Source organism: Diospyros lotus, chromosome 15 (assembly GCF_014633365.1).
Source record: "Diospyros lotus cultivar Yz01 chromosome 15, ASM1463336v1, whole genome shotgun sequence".
NCBI lineage: Eukaryota > Viridiplantae > Streptophyta > Magnoliopsida > Ericales > Ebenaceae > Diospyros > Diospyros lotus.
Genome location: NC_068352.1, coordinates 17619269 through 17645307, shown reverse-complemented (window position 1 = coordinate 17645307; position 26039 = coordinate 17619269). Strand labels below are relative to the sequence as shown.

At 34.3% G+C, this 26039-nt stretch overlaps 1 protein-coding gene across 6 annotated transcripts in view; it reads left to right on the top strand.

Annotated features, from left to right (window-relative positions):
- The first annotated feature begins 14815 nt into the window (after positions 1 to 14815).
- Positions 14816 to 26039, top strand: part of LOC127792223 (actin-related protein 2/3 complex subunit 1A) — a 129136-nt gene continuing 117912 nt past the window's right edge. For 4 of the 6 annotated variants that reach the window (XM_052322666.1, XM_052322664.1, XM_052322662.1 and 1 more), the window contains exons 1-3: positions 14816 to 14982; positions 15192 to 15266; positions 18411 to 18496. In XM_052322666.1, coding sequence (XP_052178626.1) covers positions 15197 to 15266; positions 18411 to 18496 — 156 coding nt within the window. In that variant the 5' untranslated portion in view covers positions 14816 to 14982; positions 15192 to 15196. Of the gene's footprint in view, positions 14983 to 15191; positions 15267 to 18410; positions 18522 to 26039 lie in introns of those variants that run through there. The other 2 variants (XM_052322663.1, XM_052322665.1) reach the window with 2 other exon arrangements.

The window sequence follows — 26039 nt, the reverse complement described above, 5'->3', positions numbered from 1 at the left end:
TAAAGGTTTAATCTAATAGAAGCTTTACGAGTTAGAGAGATCGATGAAACTAAACAATACAAGCACAAGCGGTTGCATTTAATTTAGTCGAGTATTCTTCCTAAGATCTAATAATTTATGACGCAGCAAATCATTAAATCTTAGTTGCTTCACAAATTAGAGGAATCAAACAATTACGGATTTGATATATAACTTAGTAGTAAATTGTAACGAATAATAAACTAATAGACCTCCTAGTAATTAAATGAAACAATCATGAGAAAGATATAGAAGAACATTCGATATTTAAAGCATAAATTGAATGATAAAAATAAATTAAATCTCACAACTTTATTAATTCTGAGGCTTTCGTTTCCTTAAATCAAGTATAAAAACTTAGCCACACATGGCCATGGATTAAAACTTAAAATAAAATAATGAAAATAAAAGGAAAAAGAGAACTTCCGTGCGAGAACTCCTGTGCGTCGTTCCTGTGCGCCTCCTTGCTGCCTTCGTCCATTCTCCTCTCAAAAAGTTCTCATATATATTATATATATATACATTGCAAGCACATCATATACACCCTAGCCCATCTCCATTCCAAATGCATGCAGCTTCACTGGGCCTTTAATTTCCAATTGCAAGCAGCCTTCATAATATTATATTATTATGTATACATGGTGCATTGCATGGGCTTTGTTCTTCTTTTCCAATCCAAGCCCAATTTCACTTTGGGCTCTCACTGCTTCACCATAGAATTATTAATATATTATATATATCATATAATATTATATTATAAATACTGTTATATTTTGTCATGACTCATTATTCACGAAAATTCTTTTCCAATTGTGCAACTTCAGCAACTTGAAGCTCCATTTCGTCCTTGATGCAGACAGATTCTCTAAAAACTCAAAATATAAAAGTTGTAGATCGTTTTCTTGGCTTTTCGTATCATCTTAAATCATCTCAATCAGAGCTCGTATGAGAGAGTTATGCCTGAATTACGGAGCAATATCGAAACTGTCCAGTATTGTATAATTAACTCCGTTTTTCATTTAATGCCTCATTTTGCTTCCTAAATCAAAATATAAGAATAATGAGTACATTTAAACATCAAATAAATATAAAAGACTAAACATTAAAGGAGTAAAATATGAGATTTTACATTCTCATCAAAAATCTCTTGTGGCAGTTATGCGAGTGATCCTTCGACTTGAGATCACCATAATGCTTTGCATGTGGATTCATACACTTTGACACGTTATGGAAGCATCTCAATAATGAGTGTGAGTACGACAATGATTGGGTATACCATCAACCATGTGAATGCTGTGAGTGGTTAAGATAAGATTCATCGACTCTTTTTAAGGAGAGATATGTCTCATGGGCCTTTTGATGAAATATGACTTGAAGTTTGTGGTCACAACTAGATGTTGATCCAAATTAAGCTATCCTTTTAGGAAACCAAAGAATATTATGATCAAATTGAAAAGGGATTGATACTATTTCCATATCCTTGTTTGATCTAGACACTTTAAACCAATGAATGGATCGAATTGCATGGGAAGACCACCACTAAAAGGTAGAGATCACAACTTGATCCTGCTACCAACTAGGGGCCATGATGGATTGCTAGACTCCGCTCTTGATCTATGGCCTTTGAGAAAGGTCATTGCTAACATAAGTAGAAGCCTAATGGGTCACACGCATAAGGGCAAACATCACTAGGTAATGGCGGGCTCATTTAGGGTTTGAGGAAACCTTTGTGAAGAGCTAAGATAAATAAAATCCATAAATTGGGTTTGCCAAATTCCACCTAAAATCCTAGTTGGACTAGGTTACCTAATTGGGCCTTAGGTTTTGGTGGAAATTTGAACCTAATTAATTAGGATTTTATTTATGGATTAACCTAAGGCTATTGGGGTGAATTAAAGAGCTTAATGGGCTATTTTAAGGTGTTTAAAACTAAGGCCCAAATGAATTATTTTAAAATGTTTAAAATATAAATCCCAAAAGGAGAATAAAAAGAAAGGCCCCATATTATATTTTAAAATATTTAAAACATAGGCTTAAAATACCATGCAGCCCAAACCTCATTAATTAGGGTTTGCACCTAGGGGCTATAAATAGCCCCTATATGGTTCTTTTAGTGTGCCCTTAAGCCATTAATACTGTGCAACATGCATGTGAAAGAGCTTCCATGCTACCCCTTTTTGATTTAGCATTCTTCAAGTCTTAAGAAGCCGCCCCCTTGGAGGTTCTTGGTGTTGGTTGCTCGTGCGGATATCGTTAGAGGTCAAACGTTTGGACGACTTCATGATCGCCTTCATCAAGTGTTGGTTCTGAATCTTTACTTCAAGAGGTAAACTTGGCCTTCTTCTCTGTAATCTATTCTTTTGGAAAGATCTTAAAGGAATTTATTATTATAAATTTTTATTTTTTCGCTACACTTATGATCCATAAATTGCTTCAGTAGTATCAGAGCTACCTCCATAGGAAATAGATTCGATACATGTTTGGTTTGTTTATTTGATTAAATTTATTATGAGTTCTAATTGGGTTGTTTATTTGATTAAATTTATGATGAGTTATAATTGGGTCTAGGGAAAATTCATGATTTTAATGGGATTAAAATATGTATTCCATAATATTAATGAGATTAAAATTGATATTTCATGATCTATGATTTTAGTGAGATTAGAATCGGTATTTCATGATTCATGATTTTAATGAGATTAAAACAATATTTTATGAGGAATAATCAATCTATGAAGTGTTTATGGGTGGCGATAATTGATTTGATCAATTAAAAGTTGACAAACTACAATCAAGGTGTCAGGTGTGGTTGTTTGAGGGTCGAACGGGCCATTTCAAACATGAGTGTAGCAAAAGTAGTGTTGGCAGTGCACTTCCAGTGCCCAGCCTTGCGGTTGCGCAGGGGTTGCCTTGGGCTGCACCCATGTGCACAGAGAGAGAGAGAGCAAGGGGGTTCACGCAAGGCTATCATGTAGGTTGCGTAGACTACAACCATATGTACACGACCCAGTGGGCTATCCAAGTGTAATCATTGCACCAATGGCCCGACAGACCAGGTTTTTTCAATATTCCTTAACTTTTGAAAATGAAAATTAATTTTACGATTAAATGCCTAATTTGACCAATTAGAAGATTGATATGTTGATTAATTCTAAGTGTTAAAATTAATTAATGCACGTGATGAATTTAATTCAAATAAAGTTTTTCTTTTCAATGATTAGTGTAGTCTTTACATGATGTGGTGATCATGGACATAATGACCAATGTGATTGGATTGATTTTATTTCTAAATTGGGTTGTAATTATTATTTTGGTAAATAGGGCCTACGTGTCTTGTCTTTTTGGAAATTCTATTTGTACTTCTCTTCTCACCTTACTCCCCAAGTATGAAACACGAGATTTCTTTCATTCAAATGTAAAGTAGTATAGGAGTAGTGTAAGAATTGATGTACAGAAGCATGAATATCAAGATAAGGAGTTGCCAAAAGGAGTAGGCCGAAAGCTAGAAGACATTTTAAAGATCTTTCTATGTTTTGATCCCTAGGATTACGACCCATTAACCCTTCATTAGCTCAAAGGGTTAATTGTAGAAAGTCCATGATTGTTTACATGTTTAAATTCCCTTATACTTTTATGTGATAGAATGCATGTCAATGGTGTATGTATATTGATGTTATGTGATAATGGTATGTATGCACATATGGCATGATGAGACCTTAATAACAAATCCTTCAATATAAAATATTAAGTTCAAAATAACATATTCCTTTCCACCAAAGTGGCATAAGCTATAGTCTTCTTCGTCATATGACTTGTTGGCCAACGTCAAGCTCTGTGGCCACATCAACACCTCACATCATGAGTTAAGTGTTATCTTTCATTGGTTAGACTTAAATGAAAATCATTAACTTGTTGGCCAATGTCAAGGTTAATGGATTTTTGAAGGAAAAAGTTAGGAAATGGCATGAGGTGCAAGTGATAAAAATTATCATCCTAACTATCTAGGGGTTCCATGTAAGTGGGTAATGGCCCCCAAATCTGTCCTAACTTGTTCGCCAACATCAAGGTTAGGGTTGGACAAAGGGTTTAACATTGCTCTGCATGGGAGTGCTAAGTAAGTTACCTGACTAATCAAATTTGTCTTGGCTTGTTGGCCAATGTCAAGGTTAAGGCAAGCTAGGGAGGGATCTTAGCCGCTAGGAAGTCTTCCAATAGGACTTCTCGAGCCAATAGTGAGGGCTATTGACTTGAGTAAAATAGTGGGAGTAAAACATTAATACGAAAAACCACGTTTAATATTAATCATGACGTGAAACTTACCATGCATTTCTTCTTTGTTGTAGAATCACATTATACCATCTCATTGCATGAATGAAATAGACATATTATTTGCTTATGATATCTTAGAAACGTTCGAAGGCTATCATTCTCTTATAGAGAATAAAGGAAAGGAGAAAGGAATATTCATAATTGGTGAAATATCAATCACCAAGACGCCTTCCCATGTCAATGGGTTGACTATTTCACTAATGTATTTTCTAGAGGAAGAAGAATTACTAATAGTTGCTCCTTGAATTGTTATAAATAAAATAAGGTTAGAAAATTAAAGATTAATGGCCCAATGAAACCTAAGTGCAAAATGTCCAATTACTTTGGGAATCTTAAAAAATTAATTAAATATCATAGAAATCTGAGTGTGGGATCTTTTTCTCATAACAAAAAACAAGAACTAGAGGTAAGTATTCAGTCGGTTCAATTCCTGAACTAACCAAAATACTGAAATTGAAATAATCGAACTTGTGTAAAAAAACGAACTTAATTGATTGAAAAATACGAAAACCAAACACATAAAAAATCAAACAAATACGAAAAAAAACCTAATCAATCAAAAACTGAACATATACAAAAAAATTGAAAAAAATGCTACTTGAGTAAGAATAGGAATAAATGTTACTTGAGTAAAAATAATATTACTCAATTAAGAATAATTTTTACTCGATTAACCTTTGTGAGCAAATTTCAATCTAGAAATATTACTCGATTCAAAATATTTGTTACTTTACTAAGTGTTGCTCGAGTAAAAAGAATATTATTCAATTAAGAACAACTTTTACTCGTTTAACCTTTGTGAGCATATTTCAGTCCAAAAATATTACTTAATTAAAAAGATTTGTTACTCGAGTAAAATGATATTACTCATTTAAAAAGTTTCTCTTACTTGAGTAAAAATGACATTTCGGTGGATTCAGTTATTTTAATTTTTTTTTCAATACGAAAACCGAACCAAATCAAACCAAAATTGCCAAATTTGAAAACTAAAGCAAACAAACCCTTAGCTTGAATCAAACTGAACTGGCAATTTAAGTCAATTCGATTTGATTATTTCAGTTAAACTAAAATTTTGCTCATCTCTAATAACAACATATCAAGGCTTAATCCCTACAATATATCAAGCCTTAATCCCACTATGCAGGATATGGGATCCCTTCCTCGCTAGGTTCATTTTTTATTTTGCTTTCTTGGAACATAATTAAACATCAAGTTAATTTTCTCCTTTCTACATTTTCTTTCTCATATTCTCTAATGTGCTTTTATTCTCAATTATCTCCTTCAAACAAAAGAAGATAAATAAAAAATAGGTTATTAGATTTTAGTAATAACTATGAAAATAACTAATTGTTTTCATGATGTTTTGTTGAGTTCTAGTACATTTATGTTGATCACGTAGGAAATACTAAAATTTGAGTTTTGCATTGTGTTGTGTCAGTTCCCTAAGAAATAGAAATGTTTTAAACTATTTTTAATGTGAAAACAAAATTTGTTCCTTGTCATGACAATATGTCATGACTACTCCATGACGTTTATGGCGTAAACATCCAATTATATCTGCGTTAGCAATAAATTATTTACTTAACAATAAAATAGGCAAGCTACTCTTTCCTTGTAAGAGCCACCATGGTGCTATGCATGTGATCAATGGCCTATAACACTAGTTATGGCCTAGACTGAAGATTTAGTTTTGGCTTTCTGCTCTTTTCTTACCTGTTGTGAGATCTGCAGGAGAGGGACCAATTTTGAAGCTATAGTGTAACAACTCATTAGCGGGTCTATATTATTTTTCGAGATTGCTTAATATTTTTATGTGTGAGTCATATTCTTGGTATTGAATGATTTAACGGTATATGATATTAAAAGTGTTGACCAAAGTCTAAAATGAATAAGTTGTGTGTGTGGAAAGATAGCCAAGAAAGAAAAGAAAAAAAAATAAATGTATATATGTATAGGTGATAAATTGAATTAAAATTGAAAGGGAGGACATAGAGGTCGTTTGCATGGGCAAAATTGAAAATTGGGCATAGAATAAAAGGAAGGGGATGGGGAGTAGCGTCTGGCGTGAGCCACCTCTTTCTTCTCTTCTTTCTTCATTTCTTCCTTCTTTCCTTTTTCTTTCTTTTTCTCTCGGCCACTCAATTTCTTCTTCTTCTTATTCTACAACACAAATTCTTAGTCAATTGGGGCTTTAATAGAGATTAAAAGACAGCTTTTAGAGGCAAAAAATTTGGTTTCAACCCGATTTTTAAAAACTAAAGACAAACTTTCTTTCCTTTCAAATTAAGTATTAATTCCCCTTTTTTTCATGGGAATGGTAGAAAATGAGCCTTGTGGGGAGGTTTGTGAGCCTAAAAAAAATGAATTTTACCGGGTTGAAATCTAAAAATTTGGTGTATTTTGGTTTGGGTTGGTTTTTATGTAAAAATCTTATTGTATGTAAATCTTTCATTTGTCATCGGATTTTGAGTGTCTAAGCTTGTGGTTTCGTTGGGTTATTGATTTATCCCATATTTCTTAAGGATTGATACTAGTTTTGAGCCAAGATTGAGTTTAAATGAGTTGGGTTGAAGAAAATGGGTTAGGGTATCATTTTTGTCGATTCTATTCAGTTTCTACTTGCGAAGGTCAACCTTCCAAGTGTCAAAAGTTGACCCTCCCTCAAAAGTCGACCTTCCCCAAGTCAAAAGTCGACTTTCCAAATGTTGAAAGTCGACTTTCCATACATCAAAAGTTGACCCTCGCGGTGGACTACACTGCGCACCTTGTACTCTTTTAGCTATAATTTTCTACCCCAATATCGGAATCGAGATCCGCTTTTGGGTTGTAAACTAGATGTCGAGGGATTTGATTTAAGGGGTAAAGGGTAATGGTTTCTAATGGGCATTCTATGATTATAACAAACTGATAAGTTTGAGTTGTGACTTGCTAAAATCAAATATTTGTTCTGAAGTTAATAAAAAAAGAAGTAAAAATATAGTTAATTTCTCCCTTTAAAGACTGGTTTGTGCCATAAGGAATTGCATCTATTTGTTTGGATTGGGAACCATTTTTCTTTCTTGTGTGCAACCTTGTGGGGCGTTCAAGACTTTCTAGATGAATTTCTTGGAACCGTTCAAGACTTTCTAGATGAATCGCTTGGAACCTGTTAGCATTCATCAATCCATGTTTAACTTTAACAAAATTGATCTTGGTGCTAAATTTGGGATCTAACCATCATGTTTCTTTCGGAATTCTGTTACAGGAACCGCAAGACCTCTTAACTCCAAGAGCAGATTGCTCTTATGAATTAAATGTACGAGTCTTACTACTTTCCTCTCATAGAGAGACTTACTGAGAGATGCCAAAAAGATAAAAATGCCCCCTCACCCAAATACAAATTTATCCCTTCTCTGCTGAAAGATCTTCTATCCTCTATCCCTTTCACATGGTCGCCATCTCTAGTAAGCTCCAACACCTGTCGCCGCCTCGTCTCACGCCGACCATCGCTGCAATGGATGGGGAAGGATGCAGCGACAATCAGTGTGAGGCGAGGCGGCACGAGGAAGGCTGCGATGAGTGCTAGAGCTTATTGGAGATGATGGCCATGGGAAAAAGGACAGAAAAGAGAGGAGGTTGCAGCAGGGAATGGGTAAATTTACATTTGGGTGATGGGCATTTTCGTCTTTTTGGCCCCTCTCAATAAGCCTTTCTGTGAGGCTCTCGAGCAAAGTAGCATTAATCTTTATGTATAGGATCGACTTTACAAATTCTTTTAAATTTGTGTTTTGAATGAAAAAATGGGAAAATAAAATAAAACTTATTTAATTATTTCATTCCTTACTTTCTTTATGAAAAAAATGAAATAATACTTATTTAAATTTATTGAAATAATACTTATTTAAATTTAATGCAATTTAAGTTATAATAATGAAATATTTTTTATAGAGAATGTAATTTAATGTGACATAAATGCTCTAGATTGAGGTTTCTAATAAATAGATGGATGGATAGGTTATATTTTAAATTTTTATATTAAAAAAAATTGTATATGGATACATAGAAAATGTAATATTGTCTGAGGATGATTTTTTTTCTTAATTAAAATGATAAGGTTGGAATATCCACCTGACTTGTAACCTCATCAAGAAAATTAGGCACAGTGCAAGTGTAACGATCCGTAAGTGGGTTTAAGAGTTATTAATATGTTATTTATGGATATTTTAATTTTGAGCATGAGAACTTTTTTTCCCTATTAGAACAAATGTGGAAAATATTTTTATGAGGCAAATCTATGTAAGTAAATTTTGTGGGTAAATTATAAGTGTTATTATTATACGTGGGAAGTTAAAATAAGCCCATCTCTAATGAATTGGGGCTTTGAAATTGGGTTAAGCCCAAGTGTAAAATGTTGCATATCAAATTAAGTGAAGTTGTAAAGCCCATTGGGGTTTATGATGGAAATGGGCCATTATATTTAATTGGGTCAATGATTTGGGCTTAGGGCCATGGATTTATATAAGTGGAAGGAAATAAATGGAAAATAAATGGAAATGAGATGAGAAATGTCTATAAGAGGTATGAGATATTTGTGTGTGTGTTTTATGTGGAGGGTATTATGGTAAAAGCAAAGGAAAGAGTGGTTGGCAAACCATTCCTTCCCCCTCACCTCTCCATGCCTTGTTTAATTTTTCATTTCTTCTTCTCCCAATCTCTCTTTCTCTCTCGTGGGATTGTTTCTTCTCTTTCTTCCATTTTCTCCTTCTTATTTTCTTTCTTTATCTTCTTGATTTAAATTTCAAGAAAGAGATTTTTAGATTTAAGAAGAGCAAGCTTATTCTTCTTCAGTTCAAGCATCTTTAAAGGCAAGTTCTTCTTGCATACTTATTTATTTTGTGCAAGCTTTCCTTATTTTCCATTGTGATGTCAAAATGCTTCATGGTTCTTTATTTTCTCATGGTTAAAAATATTTTTGGTATCGGTTATATATTTTCTTCAAACCGTATGTTAGTCAAAGCTTGTGTCAAGTCTTTGTGATAGTTTCGTTGGGACTTGTTCATCCCATTTTTCATTCAAGGAATGACATTTGTGGGTTAGGAAGTTAGTGGTGTTTGTTTTGAGGGTGTTTTGGGTCCATTTCATGTGTTCTGTGTGCGTTGAGTCGATTATTTTTTATGCTTAGTTGACTCAATAAAAGCTTGTTTTCTCAAATTTTTGGTGTCAACCTTGGCCCAATCGACTAATGGGGGTTGATCAGTCGACTCATCAAAAGTCAACTATTCCTTCCCCAAAAGTTGACTACTGTCTCCCCAAAAGTCGACTAATCAACTTTTTCAACACTGCGCATGTTGTGCTATTTTGACCATAACTTTTGATGTAGAACTCGGAATTGCAATCCGTTTGAAGCGTCATAAACTAGACTTCAAGAGATTTGATTTTATATATAATGTCATATATTTTGGTTATAATTTAAGTTGTTCAAGGCTTTCCTTAAACCAATTAAGCATGATTATTGATCTCAATTGCCATTAATTGCTTCCTCTAGCATCACTCAACCCTCCAAAATGCTAGGATGCGATTGAAAATATGCATATGTGCATGCATGGGCTCATGAGTGAATATGTTATTGGAATGTTTAAATGTGCATGATGTTTATGATGTGTACATTTCTATAATGGAGCATGTATATTATACTTATGTGAGATTCCATGAGCATTGCATGGCATTATAATTTGCGCCCCTATTACTATTATTTTGGCGTGGCAACTATGTTCCGCAAATGAGAAAAGAAAAGAATATCCTAAAGAGTGCCTGACGCGGGTGAGGTGGCCATAAACCCGATAGGCGATGCTCAAGCCAATGAGTGACAAATTGATTTTATATATGTATGTATGCATTCATGCATGTGAATAAAGGGCTTTGGGAGCCAATGTGATCCATGTATATGGAAGGCTGTGTGAGACAATACGATATATGGAGATCTATGTATTCATGAGAAATGAAATGGTGCATAAAATGCATAATGACAATGGCATGGGAATGAGTTTAATGATGAGAACTAATGGGAAACGCTACTCGTACTTGGAGAGTCGAGTCTATTCCACTTTGATTTATCCATACCTTAACCCTATTGCTTCATTTGTTGTAATATATGCTTGTTTATGGAACGATATTACTAATGAGAATTGAATGATGGGTTTAAATTATATTGGAGAGTCGGGTGTACTTTATTTTGTTATTCATCCCTTCCTTCTTGTTTCCGTAGTTATATATATATACTTGCCTAACCTTATGGCTCACTTTGAAATATGGATTTGATGAACCATAAGGAAGTGTATTTCTTTGAGAATGTTGTTGTCTAGTCTAGAAGGCATGAACCTAATGGGTGTTTAGATGTTGGGTAATGATTTTCGGTGGCTCTGAGTTATTCATTCCTTCATATATCATTCTATGAATACTTCATTTGCTATATACTTGTTGAGCCTTGTGACTCATGTTGTTTCTTTTGTCATTTCAGGTAATGAAAGATAGATATTTTTGGGACGAATTCTGATTATATGTATACAGAGATGTCCCGACCTAAAAAATTCATTGGTGTATGTTGAGGGCAAGAAATAGAGGGTTTATTTTATTTTTAAAGCCTTAATGCCCTTTTATTTTCAAAATATATGGGCGATAAGCCCAAGATGATGATGTAATGAATGTTATGTAATTTATTCTAGCTCCTATTGTAAATAAGCAAATTCGAAAAATAAATTTCTTGAAAATTTTGAGTATCTGTATCCATCTTGAATGGATCTTCTCTCGGACTTCCTATGTTAACGAAAAATTCGGGAGCGATCTCTAACAACAAGTGATAATGTTATTCAAGATTTATGGGGTAGGCATACTAAATATGTTATTTAAAGCTTCAAATGATATTTTATTAGGCTTTTGTGATAATTTTATTCGTATTTTCTCCATATAAGCTTTTGTGATAGTGTTATTTTTATTTTCACCATTTAAATTTGACAACATATGGTGATGGGTCATAAGAGACCTAAAAGGAATTGTTTGCAAATCAGAAAACTCAAATTAAATACCTCTAAGGGTGAATTCAAGACCCATACCACCTTTAATCCAAACATCAATATATATATATATATGTATATGCATATAGGAGATCTTATCCATCCTACGCAACCCTGCGTCCACCTGTTCCTTAAATCTACTAATTTCTAGGTTAATAAATTATATATCATCAGGCTATTATAGTACCTCGCACAGTATTATCAAGAATTCTATTTTGATCCGTATGGACAGTCCAGTTGGTCAAGAAAGGGACATAAAGTATATTTTGTGGTGAATCTTGGATCAAGACCGATGATCGAGTCTCTTAAGCGGCAGTGTCGGGATACCTCTCTCTAAAGTGAGGAGGGACTCCTTGTGCACGGTAAGCCCGAGTTTAGCTACTGCGTCCGGTTGGGTCACCATGATTAACCTCCCCCACATTCTGTCGGGTCGGGTGTGAGGGACACCCGGGATGAATGATTTCATCTTTTGGACCAAGAATTCTATTTTGATTGTTAAGGATGACTAAAGTCATGGCGAAGATTATGAGATTATATTATAATATAAAGTTGTTAATATAATAGTGATATTATATTAGTATACTAATATAATATTAGAAATATTGTCTTATAAAATAGGATGCAGACATTTGATCATCAGTGGGATAAATTTATTTTTTATTTTCAAATTTAGGATAATGTTGACGAGTGTTCTTTGTTTAAGACATTTGTTAGTAATACATAAATGGACTTTATTTTCAGATAATGTGTATTTATTATTTTTAGTTCCAACCTTTAAACACTTAAATTGGTTGGTGAAAAATACACCATGTTTTGAAACATTTATTCAACCAATAAAATTGTTTAGAATTTACAAAGAAAGAGTAGCAAATACATATTATTTAAAAATAAAATACACATTAGTGAATGCAAAGCAATTATTAACATTATCCTTAAATTCATTTTAAATTACTTATGGAATGTTTTGCTAACGAGTACCTCTAAGCACTTGTTAAGGTTCAGGCAGTTGATGTAGTTTGTTTTTAGTCCTAAATATTTTTTTATAAATTGATAATAAATACATTGTTTCTTTAAATATTTTACTAATTAATAAATATTTAAATATTAAAAATAAAGTATATTAAATATATTTTTAACGAGTGACACATCCAAAACCCTACAACAATTAAAGATATTCAATGCCTTTTTGCATGGCTTTTAGTTTCTTACAAACTGTAAGAAGGAAAAAAGTTTAAGCTAAATTAGAATTTAATAAATCTTAGGATTTGTTTGTTTGCTATAAAGTTTTTTTTTTTTGAGAAAAAATAGTTTTCTGAGAAGTGTTTTCCTAAAACGTATTTTTTGTTATTTAGTTATAACCTGAAAATATTACTATATAACCTTTTCTAGTGCTTGGCTGGTACTTTATAAAATTACAATTTTTTTTCTTATTATCAAATTTATTACATAGAGATAAAAAAATATAATAGTAAAGGACAGAGAAAGAGCCGAAGATAGACAGAGAGAGCGACTCAAGTTAAGCTTGATAAACAAAGGTGAAGAAAAATTGAGATTACAATGTAAAGAGATGAATCCGGATGGAGATGGAGCCCGATTGAGAACATGACGCAGATAAAAGCTGATAGAGTACAACGAAGACAAAGAAAGGATGATCGAGATAGCCAAAGCTTAGCGAACAGAGGCAACAATGTAGAAAGAATCAACGAACAGTGATGACGATGCAGGAGTTGCTAGATGGACATAAACAGTAACATAAGAAAAGCTAGACGAAGCTAGAGAAGACATTAGATGCTTGAAAAAAAAGCCAATTGTATAACTCTAGGTAGCGTTTATTAAAATGGGTAAGATAAGATTGTATCAAAATAAGACTGAAATGTTTTCTAGATCAAATTATAGAATAATCAAAATAAGGATGAGAAACATTATAAAATTTGTATTAGACTATTTGTTAAATTTTTTTAAATGCATTGGGGGTTATATGAATCATTTTTTTTATGGCAAAAAGCATACATAGCCTCTTGAACTTTCACCATTTTTTCTCCTGAACTTAATGAATGACCCATTAACCCTCCCAGCTTTCAATTTTGAACCTATCAAACACTTGGGATCAGTGTGAGTTACACATGCGATTGAGGTGCGTGCAACACCATCATCATTATCTTATTTCTCCTTCATAGTCTTTCTCGTCATCGGTGACCTTTCACCTTCTTTTGCATCAACCGACCCTGCTCCTTCTTTCATTTATTAGTGGTCGCTATTTTTTTCTTGCATTTTTTCGGTGGTTGAGCCTCTTTCTCGCTATCATTGTCGCCTTTTGTCGGTGGTCACCAACGACGTGGGACGCGAAAGGTCGATCAGGGTTAGGGGGCTGTTAATTGTAATGGTTGGGGATAGGTAGGCAAATCTAGGCCGACGGTGTGGGAGGCGAGCGGTCATTCGGTGGTTCGTGTTGGTGGCCGGCGACGACGTCGATTGGGGTTGGAGAGGCTGGCGATAGTAACGGGTAGGCGTGGGTGAGCAGATTTGGCCAACAGCATATGAGGCGAACGATGGTGTGGATGGGCAATGGTGCGGTGGTGTGGGCGACCGTTGGAGGCTGCTATACCCTCCTTGATCGTCTTCCAGTAGCTATCCACCATGTCATTTGTCGCCGACCTATTTCCTATCTTGCAACAGTGAGACATTTGGCAAGCCTTCATTAGACTAGTGAAGGTGAGGCCCATGTCAAATTGTGCGTGTAACTCGTGCGCAATACTTACTAGAGTGAGGTATGCAATTGTTACAAAATTAGTAAGGGAGGGACACAATATGCTCAAAATTGAAAGTTGAGGGGGCTAATAGAGTTATTCCTTAAGTCTAGAGTGCAAAATAGTTAAATAGTAAAAGTTGAGAGAGCTCAGTATGCTTTTAGCTTTTTTTTATCTATAAGATTCCAAATAAATTTATCTGAAGGGATAAAAGATAAATTTATTTAAAACATTTCAAATAAGAAGTCACGTAATTTATTTTTTAATTATTGTCATATAAATTTAACAAATACAATAAAAAATATTTTTATTCAGAATAATTTTTATATTTCACTTTTTTTCAAATCATTTTTTAATTAATAAACACTACGTCAAAAACTAACTTCTCAATTTAAACTCTAAGGAGTGACTTTCAAATTTTTCTTATAGTTGACTAGAAAATGATTTATTTGACTTTGTTGTTTTTTTGGAATTAATGTAAGAAAATTCGAAAAGTGTTTCCTGACAAATAAATAAAGTCGAGTTTTAATAAATTTTAATTGTTAATAATTAATTTATATTGTATTATATTTTTATTATTATTAAATCAATAAAAAAGAATACGTAGCTGACGTCGAACATATAATAAATTGAAGGAAAGACGAAAGCGCATGGATCAAAAGGAAAATGAATAATTGTATATTGGAAATAGAAAAAGAAAACGAAAGATAGCGAGTGGGGTTGGGTCAAATTTCTTCTTCTCGTGTTTGGTAAAAAACTCTCTTCTCTTGCACGTAATTCCTTACTCGATTCACCCTCCACCTCCAGCCTCCACTCTCTCCGTTCGGATCTGCTGACAGGTAACGATCTCTGTCAATTCGCCTCCCAACACTCTTTCAATCTTCATTTTCCATCCTTGTGTTCTTTCCTATCGCCACGTAAGCGTAGTATACGACGAAATTGTTACAGATTACGTCGATTTCGAGCAGTGATTCGGCTCCAACGGGAAACCCTAACAAATCTCTGATTTTCTTTCTCTCTGCCCGTGTTCTTTTCTTGCGTGCTGCAGGTAAAATGGCTGCAATTGCTGTTCACCAGTTGGCTCCGTGCATCACTTGCCATGCTTGGAGTCCCGACTTCTCCAGTACCGTCTTTTACTCATTCAATATCCCTTTGAATCTTTAAGCATGTGCATTTTTTAGTTTTTTTTTTTTTATCCATATCAGTGTAACTGTTGCATTTTCTGTGACCTACTTATTAAATCCTGATCGAAAAGACAAGTAGTTCATTTGCTTGACTGGTAATTATTTTAATTCCTCATTCATAATGCCTGAAAACGCGAGCTGAAGTAATCAGAGGCATCGTCAATATCTGTACTATTATACTATAATTGTAGAATACCAATTTGGTGATCCCCTCTGGATGAAGCTGTGTCAGTGCCATTTGGACAAAATTGTCCCATCAAAATGACTTAATTACAAATTGACTTAATTTGAAGGGTTCTCATTAATATATTGCTATTATGACTGTTGATTTAATTATTAAATGCTGTTCTATTTATTGTTAATTGTATTATTATTCTGTGGGTCAATCCTATTCATACTTGCAATTTCGTGGGCGTGTCATTGACTTAGGTGATGGGGCAATTAATGCATCCTATTATTTGGGACAAAAAATTATTTTGTTTGATTAGAAGTTATGATTAAGCAGTAAATTCTTTGATGCATGTATTGTTCATGCTTCATTAGATACTTGTTTTAAGAAATTATAAGTTCTCATATTTCTAATTCTGATGGTGGTTTGTTTTCATTTAGGTATACACTATAGGTAAATTGCTGGGAAAGAGATTCTTAAGCTTTTACTGCAATGTGCCCTTTATCTTTTTCTTTAAAGAATATCCAAGCTTTAGTGGTGATCAAATTACCACTACATAGTCATAATTGCATGCTTGATGTGTGTTTACTTCACCGGGTTTATATTTTTGAAGTTTTCATACGTTCTCCTAACAACACTTGATGAAACTAAATTGTCATAATGACGTGGGACAAGCTAGGAAATTTTATGGAGAATATTATTCTAGGGAAAAATATAGAAAAAAAAATACTTGTTTTAGTACATTCCATTTCCTTCTTTGTTTATTTATTTCTTGAGTAGATGATTTTTATTTCTTGTATGGTAATTCAACTTCCAACTTACTAGAAATCAATGAATAATTTAGCTTGGTTGAATATCATCATCATCAACATCAAGTCCACCTTATCCTAACCAAGTTGGGGCTGGTAGTACAACATTCAAAATGTCAATTGACTCCTAAAAGTCACATGACAATACAAATTCATGCAAAAGGACAATGTGGCAAAAATTTAAACTGGATGCCCTTCCTGATGAAGATAATTGATATGGTTATGTTTCATCACACAGTTGAATGAAACAAAGAATTATCTTTGGAAGTTGTTTTTTTTATATTAAAAAAAGAGCAACATTATTGTTATAACCTAATTCCTAGTTATTATTGTTTTTTGATCAATGTAGTCTTTCTAGAGGGATACCAATATAAATAAATATTTTTTTTCCAATTCCTTTGTCAGATCCTAGGTTTAACCTAGGGTTTTGAGTGGAAATTGGTAGAAATCAAGAGAGAGAGAGAGAGAGAGAGAGAGAGAGAGAGAGAGAGAGAGAGAGAGAATTAGGAAGAATAGAGAGAGAATTGAGAAAGAACAGATAGAAACAGAAAGAATAGGGAGAAATCAGAGAGAATTCGGGAGAGAATTGTAGAGAGAAAAGACTTGAAATCTGATATCATTCATCAATACCTTTATCCTCTAAGATTTAGCCTATTTATAGGCTTGTCTGCCTTTTAGTTACAATGACAATTGAAAGGTACAACAGCTACAATACAACAAGGTACAACTTACTACAATACATGTAATATGCTATTTCTAGTATATCCTTGGGGTTTTGACATCCTTATCAATCAAACAAAATCAATAGAATTCCTTTTCTACATTGTAATTGAATCCAAACACAAGTTGTAGATAAAATATCTCAGAAACATGATATCTATTGGAATTGTTTGCATTTATTTTGACTGTCTGTGAAAGCCGGGGAGGTTTCTGCATTTATGTACAGTTTTTGCAGTGCCTTCTTTCTTGTTTTGTTTTGTATAACTTTATGATATAGTAATTTTACTGTCAGTCTGCAGTTCTATCTAAGCAGTAATTTACATGCTATTCTAATATGCTCCCTTTGTTTTTGGAATCGTTTTGGGAGCTCATGATGTGTATCCAAAGCAGAAATATGTACATATTAATGATACATATATGACATGAATAATAGTAATTTCCAAAGAAAAAGGAGACTTAGTGGACATGCAAATGTGATAAGTTGAAAAAAAAATGAGGAGATAACACAACACGTCACATGCATATTATATTTATTATGTATAGCGTGGATGTGAAAATTAAGATCTTCTTCATTTATATGAATTAGATGTTCATATTTTACTATACTAAAATAGTGAGATTATATTTTACATTATATATATATGTGCATATTACAAAAGAAACATGAACAAAAAATTCTATCATATATTAGAAGGCTTTAGTTAAGAACAAGTTGTATGTTTTTAGTTTTCATAGTTTTTGAAGTTAAAAATTGCGGAAGGACTAAAGTAGTTCATATTATTGTTATAGTATGGGGGTTTCCAATTTATTTCTCTAAACTTGTGCTAGAGCTGCAATTTGTTTAGGTGATGGATAATCATGTCCTAGATTTGGAAATGAATTTCCTTGAAGCGTTCAACAAGTTTAAAAATAATAGAATATAGTTGCATAGATGAATGATGGATAAATAGAAGTTTGTGAGAAGTCCCTCTGTCTAATATGACACTACAACATCTTGGAGTCAGCAATTAAAACACAAGACACCAAGTCTTGCTCTCACAAGGTTGGGTTGGCAATATGCATTCTGGCTTGCAAATCATTTCTGTTTGAAAGTCCATAGTTAACTTGTATTATTATTATTATTTTTTTTTTTGTATTGTATCATTTTTCTTATAACTTAGAAAAATATGTTTCCTTTTGCTTGTTGTTGTTGGAAGATCGACCTTTTGTATGATTTTCTTTGCCTTTTTATGTATTTATTTATTTTTTGTGGATGATATTATTTTAGATAGGTTGGTAGTTAGCTCTCATATCTTTGTTCATGTATCACACTTTTCAGCCCTTTAATGAATGTTATTTTCTTACTCATTAATTTTTTTTGAAATAAATGGTTATCTCCTTTGCAGTGATTGCATTTTGCCCAAACAATAATGAAGTTCACATTTATAAATTTGTTGAAGAGAGGTGGGAGAAGAAACATGTTCTTCAAAAAGTACGGTGCAATTTAAGTTTCAATGGTGTGTTTATTTTTGTTGCTTTTCATTTGCTGTACCATGTTGCACCTTACTATATATGTTTCTTGGACATATATTTGTGACTTGTTTTCTTTTTATTGCTCCTTTTTGGTTTGTTAGACTATGTTGCTTTTGTGGTCTCTTTTACTATTGTTATGTTAGACTTCAACCTTTATGGAAGTTCTATGTAAATGATTTTTCAAATTGGTAGACTTATTAATGAGATAGGTTTTGAGGGTGAGAGCTGAGAAGTTGTCACGATCTAGGCTGAAGTGAGAGCTTCACAATTGAAAATAAGAACAACCAGAGATGAAAAATACCTCAGGAAATGTTATTGAAATGAATGAATAAAATGATAGTCAATTCATTGAGAGAACTAACTGATCCTTATATATATATACAACAAGTTATGAACTGCCTAACTGCCTAACTAATCATTATAACAATTATAACAAATATAATCAGCTGCAACTAAGAGCACAATTGCAGCCTGCTACCAACAGCTTATGTCATCCACATTCCCCCTCAAATCAAGCTCCATAGATGATGAGGAAATAGATTTTGTAGTAATTGTAGGCAGCAGATTTTCTGTTACAGCAGCAGAAGGATCAGTGTTAGTGTTAGACATAGGTGACCTCTTGAGCCCCAGCTTGGTACATAAAAACACAAATCTATCCCTTGATAACCCTTTTGTAAAAATGTCAGCCACTTGATGAAGTGTAGGCACATACCGAATATCAATATCTCCATTTTCATCATTTTCTCTCACAAAATGCACATCAATCTCAATGTGCTTTGTTCTAGAATGAAATACAGGGTTCTCAGCCATACTTTTAGCTGCTAGATTATCACACCAAAGAATCGGAGTTTGAGTACAAGGATAGCCTAACTCTGATAACAACGATTTTAGCCACAAGATCTTGGTCACCCCTTGGGCAACAACCCTATATTCTGCTTCACCTACTGACTTGGCAACTACTGACTGTTTTTTGGAACCCCAAATCAACAAATTACGGCCAAAGAATACACATAGCCCACTGGTTGATCTCCTAGTCACCTTACATCCTGCATGATCAGCATCTGTGTAGATGGTTAATGACAGATTCTTAGGTGATGGAGTGAACACTAGACCAAGATTAATAGTCCCTTTAAGATACCACAATAACCTTTTATAGGCCAACCAATGTTGTTGCTTAGGAGAAGATAGAAATTGACTTGACTACTTGTTGACTACAAAGGCTATATCTGGCCGGGTGTAAGTCAGGTATTGAAGAGAACCAACAATAGTTCTGTAGAAAGATGGATCCGAAAACATCTCTCTCACCCTCATCTGTCAAGGACATGCTCGAGGTCATTGGTGTGCCACACGGTTTATTTGACAGGTTCAATTTATTTCTAATGGTTGTCAAGGGGAGCAATCTGATTTGATAGGTTCAATTTATTTCTAATGGTTGGTTTTACTGATGATGATGACTCCTATTTAGGAGAAGTTGGACGGACAAGAGTTACTGATATTTTTTTTCTTTTTTCTTTTCTATTCTGAAGAATCTGTCATGCTGATCTTCTGAGTCCTGCAAAGACTGTGTTGAGGTTTGCCTAGAGTTTTCCGATTGGAAGATCAATGGAGCGTTGATGTCTTTCGCCTGGAAACAATTAGACAGTTAGGGTTTTTTAAATCAAAGTGTAATTAATATATATTTGGGGGTCTAACTGTAAATACTCTATAGTTGTTAGTTTTAAAGGGGTTCCGCCTCCTCTATAAATAAGAGGGTAAGGCGGCAGTCTAGGATCATCTTCTCTCTTGTCAAGTTCTCGGTTATTATTGTGAGTACTTTTGTTCTAGAGAAAGTAAGGCTTGTGTATTGAGTTCTTAGGCTTTCTTTGAGTGAATAAGGATGGTACTTGAGTGATAGGATTGAGAGAGGGCTTGGGTTTTGTACTGATGAGTTTCTTCTCAATAAAAGCTGCTCGATTGGGGTGTTGGACTATTGGATGTAGAGTCAATTAAATTGGTTTGAACCAGAATAAATCTGTTGTGTTTCCTTTACGGTTTGATCTTCTCAATTCTGTTAATTTCTTTTCTGTTGTTCATTTTCTATTCTTATAATTCCACTGCATCCGAGAGTGTTGGAGAGGGTTTTATCGCCTAGGGGTATAATCTAAGAGTCCTAAGGTTAACAAACTGTGATTAGTATCAAAATCTTTTTGTGGATGTTTTTCATCTGGATTTCCCAGATGTACCACATCAAGTTTTTGTTTAAGAGACTCCCCCATAGCAACCCTGATAGCAATATCATTGATAATTTCTGAAGGAAGGAAAATGTTGCCGGGGTGAAATCCTCGGACAATTTGTTTGCGTCTTTTTTCATTTATTGAAAATTCTAATGGGGGAATTTTGACTGTAAGTTCTTTATATAAAAACTTTGGGTCAGCTGTCCCATATTCCACTAAATAGAGAAATTTAACTTCTTCTGATTAGGGTCCAATGGTTGGATCTCCCATCTTATATCTTTCCCTTAGGGATCGTAAGATCACTATTTTATGGGTTTGTGGTCTTTTTGGCAAAGCTTCCAGCTATAATGGATTTAATATGCCTTTACCATCAGCCGTTTGCTGTGGGCTAGCCAGACAATTATCTTGGGCTTGGACAGATGTTTCATCTGATGACGACATGATAAGGACTAATGCTCCTCATATTTTTTCCTCTGTAGGAACTTGCGAGTTAAGAAGCTAGGAAGACAATTAGAATCTCCTTTGATGTATTAAATATCAAAATCAAAGATAAGCTAATAAGGCTTGCCATTGTGCAAAAATTTGTTTTGCAGCAAGATCTTTAACATCTTTTTGCAAAATTGCTTTGGCTGATTTGCAATTAATGCGTAAAAGAAATTTTGCAAAAAGATTGCAAATCAGCCAAAGAAATTTTGCAAAAAGATGTTAAAACTCTTTAGTTGGTGGCATTAGTTTGGTCCAACCTTCCTCCATCAGTTAAAAAAGCTATGATCTCTTCAACGCAGGGGCTCAGTTACCAGACCTATGGCATACTTATCCATCCTTGTTCTGTTATTGCCAACAACAATTCAATGTCTCATGGATTCTTCTCCTTGAATATCAAGTTCATGAAATTAGATCCTAGTAATGTCTTGTTAATCATATTAAAATTAAATGGTGGGATTATGATATCTCAAGGATCAACAAGGAAGAAGTATTAAATTGGTTCCAGCAGAATCCTTTCTTATGGAAAAAAGACAAGCAATCAGAAGTATCTCAGGATCTCAGTCTCCTCTGACATCAGTTAAGTGTTTGTCTCTCAGGCCAAAATCCAAGAAGAATTTGCTGAAATCCTCTAGCAAATGGTTGATCAAGCTTGGTCGACCCATTCAGATGGGTCTACTCAAGAGCCAGATCTTGATTCCAAATGGAGATGACTATTTTGGATTATTCTCTCAATAACAGCCAAAATCAGCAAGACGTGCATCAGAATTAAAGTCAGTTGTGTGAACCTTATCGGTTCAGTAAAAAGCAATTTTGGCAACCTTATCACCAGGCTAGAAAAAGTGTAAAAAAATAAATAAATAAATAAAACATCAATTATTGGTGCCTGGCAAAACATTTCCAACCTCCCGAGAAACATTCCATTTGGAAGACTACAATATTGGTGGACATTCCATTATTGGTGACTAGCCCCCATTATTGGTGGCATGCCACCAATAATTCATCTGATTTCTATGCAAAATTATCAGTTTGTGTACAATTGTTGTAATGTAATTTGTCAGCATGTAGGCCCTTATAACTAGAAAAGGGTGTGGTTTTCAGATGGTAAGTAGGCTGGAGAAAGAGGCTATAAATAGTTGAATTAGAGTAGAGCATTCCTCTTCACTGGAGCTCTCTACTCTCTCTCTCTCAAATAAGAAAAAGGGCTGTTTAATTCTGTGAGTTTTCAGCTCTAAATCCTTTATGCTACTTTCCTTTTTATTATTATTACAACAACAACATATCCAGCCTTTATCCCACTATGTGGGGTCGGCTACATGAATTCCAGACTTCCATGTATTTCTATCTTTTGTCATATCTTCGTTGAGATCCATACACTTCATATCAAACTTTAATGTCTCCCTCAAAGTCTTCTTAGGTCTGCCTCTGCCTCTTTTTTTGATTAATTGTTCTATTTCATCAACTCTCCTCACAGGAGCGTCTCTTGGTCTCCTTCTCACATGATCAAACCATCTTAGTCTAGTCTCTCTCATCTTCTCCTCTATTGGCACTACTCCTATCTTATTACGAATAACTTCATTTCTAATTTTATCTTTTCTTGTATGGCCGCACATCCATCTTAACATCCCCATCTCCGCTACACTCGTCTTTTGCTCATGTTGGTATTTGACTGACCAACATTCTGAGCCGTACAATAAAACTGGTCTTATGGCTGTCCTATAGAATTTTTCTTTCAATTTTAATGGGATTTTACCATCACATAACACCCCCGATGCATTTATCCATTTTAGCCAACCTGCCTTAATTCTATGTGTGACATCCTCGTGAATTTCTTCATCTTTTTGAATCACTGATCCCAAATATCGAAAATAGTCTTTTCTTTGTAAGATTTGGTCTTTCAATTTTATTATAACATCCTTCACTCTTGCATTCTTACTAAATTTACATTCCATATATTCTGTTTTCTTTTTGCTTAATTTAAATCCCTTAGATTCTAAATTGTTTCTCCATATCTCAAGCTTAGTGTTCACTCCTTCTTTTGTTTCATCCACCAACACTATGTCGTCTGCAAATAGCATACACCATGGCACATCTGTCTGAATATCTTTAGTGAGTTCATCCATTACTAAAGCAAATAAGTATGGACTTAGTGCAGAACGTTGATGCAATCCTATTGTAATTTTAAACGGTTCAGTATCCCTTCCGCATGTTCTGACCCTTGTCTTTGCACCATGATACATGTCCTTAAGGGTTTGTATATAGGCTATTCGGACTCCTTTCTTCTCTAAAACCCTCCATAATACTTCTCTAGGGACCCTATCATAGGCCTTTTCTAGATCTATAAACATCATATGCAGGTCCTTCTGATGATCCCGATACCTTTCTATTAGGCGCCTCAGTAGGTATATAGCTTCCATTGTTGACCTACCGGGCATGAAACCAAACTGATTTTCTGAGACCTCTGTTTCTTTTCTAAGCCTCTGCTCTATTACTCTCTCCCAAAGTTTCATGGTATGGCTCATTAACTTAATTCCTCTGTAATTTTCACAGTTTTGAACATCTCATTTGTTCTTATATATAGGGACCAAAGTACTCTTCCTCCACTCATTTGGCATTTTTTTTGATTTAAAAATCGCGTTAAATAATTTCATTAGCCAGGAGATATCCTCTTCTCCCATGCATTTCCATACTTCTATTGGTATATTATTCGGTCCCACCGCTTTATGATTTTTCATCTTTTTTAATGCTTGCCTTATTTCATTTGGACTTATGCGTCGATAAAATGTATAGCTCACATTTCCTTCGGAGTTACTAAGATGTCCCAACCTAACTCGTGTCGCCATCATCATTGAATAATTTTGTGAAATACTCCTTCCATCTCTCCTTAATCGCTCCCTCATTCACTAATACATTTTGATTTTCATCTTTTATGCATTTCACTTGATTTAAATCCCTTGTTTTTCTTTCTCTTGCTTTAGCTAATTTATATATATCCCTTTCTCCATCTTTTGTATCAAGTCGTTTATATAGATTCTCGTATGCTTTTGACCTTGCTTCACTAACAGCTTTTTTTGCTGCCTTTTTTGATTCTTTATAATTTTTTTGATTTTCTTTATTGTTGCACTGATATACAGCCTTATAGCAATTTTTCTTATTTTTAATTTTCAATTGCACTTCTTCATTCTACCACTAAGACTCCTTAAGGTTAGGGGCTCTACCATTTGTCTCTCCAAGCACTATCTTTGCTGTGTTTCTCAGGGCATTAGCCATTTCTCTCCACATTTGGTTTGTCTGTCCTTCTCCATTCCATTCTCTTCTACCCCTTATTTTTTCTTTGAAGATTAGTTGTTTCTCCCCTTTTATATCCCACCACCTGATTCTTGAATTTTGTTTTATGTGATTTTTTCTCTTCCAATTTCTTACTTGGACGTCAAGTACTAGAAGTCTATGTTGAGTAGTCAAACACTCTCCCGGTATCACCTTACAATTCCTACAACATACCCGGTCCTCTTGTCTCATGAGGAAATAATCTATTTGGGTGCTTGATGTGACATTTTTATATGTGATTAAGTGTTCGTCCCGTTTTTTGAACCTAGTATTGGTTATGATGAGTCCATATGCCATTGCAAAATCTAGAATAAACTTACCCTCATTATTAATTTTCCCGAATCCATACCCTCCATGTACCTCTCTATAGCCGTTTCCGTCTCTACCCATGTGACCATTTAAGTCACCTCCTATAATCACTTTCTTTCCTCTTGGTATCATTTGTATGAGTCCCTCTAGGTCCTCTCAGAATTTTGCTTTTATCTCCTCACCTAACCCCGCTTGTGGTGCATATGTACTAAAGATATTCATAGTCATTTTTCCTAGAATAACCTTCATCATAATAATCCTATCCTCTATTCTCTTTACATCCACTACCTCATCTACTAAGCTTTTATCCATAATGATCCCCACTCCATTTTTTGCTCGATCATTTCCTGTGTACCATATTTTATATCCATTTTCTGACAAAGTTTTTGCTTTTTTCCCTACCCATCTCGTCTCTTGAAGGCACATAATATTAATTTTTCTCCTAATCATCACATCTACCACTTCCATAGCTTTGCCTGTTAATGTTCCTATGTTCCATGACCCAATCCTTAATCTATGATTTTGTTTTTGGTTTTGACTTTGAATTTGATTTTGTTTTTGATTTTGTTTTTGGTTTTGGTTTTGATTTTGATTTTGGACTAACTTCTTTACCCACATCCGTCCAAGCAAATGTGGGAACCCTTGCTCATTTGTCACTACATCCGGGCGCCGATGCAGCGGTCCTAGCTCACCTGACACTACACGCGGGCAGTGTAGCACGTCGCTATGAAGGGTTACGCCCACGTCCAAACGTTTTTTCATAATTTGTCTAGAGTTCATGTTTTGGATCCGACTAAGTTTTATGTTGGCTATCGGTTACCTAACACAACCCTCCTCCTTTATCCGGGCTTGGGGGTCAAGTTAATAATCCATGCTTTGGAACTTTGAGAGAGGGTAATTGAGGGAAGGTTGAGGAAAGAAACCAAGGCCTTCGAGAACCAATTTAATTTTATGCCTAGTAGGTCAATGATGGAAGCTACCTACTTATTAGACATCTGATAGAAAGGTTAGGAGATAAATAAAGAGATATGTGTATGGTATCTTAGACTTGTAAAAATCTATAATAGAGTTTGTGAATAAAGTAATGTGTATTCTATCAAACCCTTACTTATCTTATTTAACACTCCCCTTCAAGCTGGAGCATATATATTGAGCATGTTTCATGCCCAG